The 3,579-nt window shown below is 41.3% G+C and overlaps 1 protein-coding gene across 1 annotated transcript; it reads left to right on the forward strand.

Annotated features, from left to right (window-relative positions):
- The first annotated feature begins 2,110 nt into the window (after positions 1-2,110).
- Positions 2,111-3,046, forward strand: LOC102970458 (olfactory receptor-like protein OLF3). Its single transcript, XM_007090897.1, has one exon. It carries the CDS (start codon positions 2,111-2,113, stop codon positions 3,044-3,046), a length of 936 nt encoding a protein of 311 aa, XP_007090959.1.
- Positions 3,047-3,579: the final 533 nt, after the last annotated feature.

The raw sequence follows: 3,579 nt of genomic DNA on the forward strand, positions 1-3,579 counted from the left end.
ACCTTCCTGGGCCTTTAAGGAAGGCCCTGACCTTTAAAAATCAGGCATTACTACATTTAAAAATCAAGCCCTTAAGTAGTTATCAGTTTTTGAGAAGTGAAAGACTCAAACCTCTAAGAGATTTTTTTAATCAGATTTTTAAGCAAATTCTCCTTATTTGGTACCTGAGAATACATTAATCGTCAGATACCTCTAGCACGGTTTTTTGTTTTTGTTGTTGTTGTTGTTGTTGTTGTTTCTTGTAGCCCTCTGCTGGTCAAGTTCCTCCATTCACCTTCCCAGGACTAGCTCATGAAATACTATCTGTAGATGGTCCAGTTCCATTGATGGTCCCAGATACAGAGTTTTCCCCTTTAAGGTCGCTTGTGTCTCTCCTTTGTACCCAAGAACTTTGGCCTGGATACCTTTGTATCCCAATTTTTCTTTTTCATTAGGGCTAAAGAAATATGTTTCCTCCTTCTTTGATAGAAACATAATAAAGTAACTTGCTTACCTCTTGAAGCTCTGGAGTAAATTCTAAAGAATTAAAGAACACTTTGCACTTATATCGTTTCCCCTCGTTGTAACTTGCATAAATTATCTCTTAGTGTGAGTATGGTTTATCAGGCTTTGTTTATTCACAGGTAAAGATTTGCATTCATATGCAAATGCCCACAGACCCTTCTCTGCTGGCTGATCCCAGCATCTCAGGCACCCTATTTATCTGTGGTTAGCTGCATTTACTGTCACAAGTACCGTTCACAAAAAGTGTGATTTTCATCACAAATGGCATTATCTGATCACAGACAGCAAGCAGATAATGTCTCCTTGGGACAGCTGTGCATGAGTTTGACTTTCTCTACCCAAAGGGCAGAGTAATTAGGGGGACAGAGGATGTGGGAAATTGAGAGTAGTTCATGAGGTTTTTGGAAATGACTTGTGATTTGAGTAAGGTGCAAACAAGATTCATGAGTTCTAAAGAGAATTTCTGAATACTAGAGCCCTTGAACTTTCTGAAATACTGATACGTCAGCAGGATTACAGAGTTTGGAGATGTTATTGAGCAGACTAGAGTATCACCTTCTGGTCATGTAAGTTATGGTAGAGGGAGTGTTAGCACAAGGGTGCGATAAGACAGTTTCCTAAGGAGGAAAAATAGTCAAATATCTCAGATGAGGATAAAAGAAAAGATAATCAACAGTCTTTTCATTGAATTAATTCTGGTTAACTATGTTCCATCAGAGAACAGACTCCAAACCCAGGATCACTACCCAGGATACATACAGAGTCAGCAGAATGTGCTGCCAGTTTTTCATTATGTCTTAGTTAATAGGCTAATATATGTGGCAAGTATTTGAGTGCCTGTCATTTCTTAGGGAAGCTACTTAATGCATCTTTGACTTTGATTTGTTTCTTCCCAGTCATACCTGTGCTATGCTACTCTTCCAAAGGAGGAGGAAAAGAACATTGCAGATTCTTTCCTCTTACCCTCTCACAAAGATAAGACAGATGAAGATTTTCCAAAACAGAGGCTGATCACCCAAGGCCTTCACTCTTTATTTCACTGACTGTGAAATGCAATGTTTTCTTTTTTTTTTTTTTTTTTTTGCTGCTGAAAAATCTGTTTTATATTTGCTACCTTCTAACTTGCAACCTAAAACTTCTGATTTTAAAATGGTGAAAATTGAGTTTTTCATTTGCATAGATACTCTGGAAGTAAAATGGTAAATTAAAAACAACAGTTAATGCCTGTTAGGCTCCATTCAGTATGGATTTTGAGGTAGTAAGGAGGGGATACTGGTATCCTACAAAGAAGTAAACAAACTCCTTGTTTAGGAACTGGTCCTAAGAAAGAAAAGGATGTTTTCATTAATCTTTTTAACTCAAATGTCTAAGCATTTTAATAAAAACTTTCCTATTTAAGGAAGGAGAAGCATTTTCTTCTTCCTTGAATTGAGCCATATCAATGGGTTCTATTGTGGTCCCAAACCCTGAAGGAGACATATAATCTGGGAAAGCACACAATGCAATGTTAGATGGCTTTCGGTCTGAATGACCTCATCAGCCCCTCTGCCACCTTAATTATCTGGTATTTATTGGTTTATAACTTGGATTTGGTCCTCAGAGGCTCATGGGCAGGGAAAACCAGACCTGGATGAGTGAGTTCATTCTGCTGGGGCTGTCCAGATGCTGGAACACTCAGGTCTCCCTCTTTGTCCTTTTCCTGGTCATGTATCTCGTGACTGTGCTGGGGAACTTCCTCATCATCCTCCTTATCAGACTGGACAGCAGGCTACACACACCTATGTACTTTTTCCTCAGTGTCCTGTCATTTGTGGACATCTGTTATACCAACAGCACCGTCCCACAGATGCTTGTTCACTTCCTGTCAGCCCGGAAGTCCATCCCGTTCCACAGCTGTGTGCTCCAGCTGTTTATCTCCCTCGCCATGGGCAGCTCCGAGTTTTTCCTGCTGGGAGCCATGGCCTATGACCGCTATGTGGCGGTGTGCCACCCGCTGCACTACACAGCCATCATGCATGGGGGGCTTTGCCTGGCGCTGGCTACTGGCTGCTTGGGGGCTGGCTTCATGAATTCACTGATGCAGACAGTGATCATCTTCCAGCTACCTTTGTGCCATAATGTCATTAATCACTTTGCCTGTGAGATGTTGGCTGTGCTGAGGCTGACCTGTGTGGACATCTCCTTCAACAAGGTCATGGTGGCCATCTCAGGATTTTTGGTGATCATGCTTCCCTGTTTTCTGGTTCTCTTCTCCTATGCTCGTATAGTTGCTGCTATTCTGCATATCCGCTCCGCCCAAGGACGCTGCAAAGCATTTGAGACCTGTGCTTCCCACCTCACTGTGGTTTCCATGTGCTTTGGAACAGCCATCTTCACATACTTGAGACCCTCTGCTGGCTCCTCAGCAGAGCAAGAGAAGATGGTCGCTCTATTCTACGCTGTGGTGACCCCGATGCTAAATCCCTTAATCTACAGCTTAAGGAACAAGGAGGTAATGAGCGCCCTAAGAAGACTGTTGGGAAAATTAAGTGAAAAAAGGTGAAGATTCAAAAAATTTCTCCTTCCTTCCAAAAGCCCAAAGAATGACATTTCAAACAAAGAGGAAATGATGGATATGCCCTTTTCTCCAGATTTGCTGATAAGGTAGATCAAGGTGAGCACAGTTTTGAAGACTGACTTTTCACATTAGTCCACATTTTGACTATGTATTACCACCTTATTATGCATACAGTAAAAAAAAAAAAGCATCCAGTTATTAAGTTGGGGTCTTCTGGGTTGGCAGTCTTTCCAGAGTTCGCATTCTCCCCTCCCCTTTCTTATTTCTCCCGCATATGCCCCTAGGAAATGCAGTGTGGACAATGAAAAGTCTCAGAATGAGGGCAGCCACGCTTTACATCTTGACCCACCCGTCACCAGCAATGTGACTTTAACAAATATGTTTAATATCTCTGACCTCCAGTTTCCTCAACCATCAAAAGAAGGAATGACATTCAATGTGTGATTATTTTGAAGATTATAGATAATCTATGTAAAATACTTTCTAGGGTGGTGGTATAGATATTCAAGTATTTAAAA

Source organism: Panthera tigris, chromosome A2, assembly GCF_018350195.1.
Source record: "Panthera tigris isolate Pti1 chromosome A2, P.tigris_Pti1_mat1.1, whole genome shotgun sequence".
Lineage (NCBI taxonomy): Eukaryota > Metazoa > Chordata > Mammalia > Carnivora > Felidae > Panthera > Panthera tigris.

What these genes read in the sequence shown, in the direction of transcription:
- LOC102970458 (XM_007090897.1), top strand. Translation starts at nt 2,111, where the DNA reads ATGGGCAGGGAAAACCAGACCTGGATGAGTGAGTTCATTCTGCTGGGG.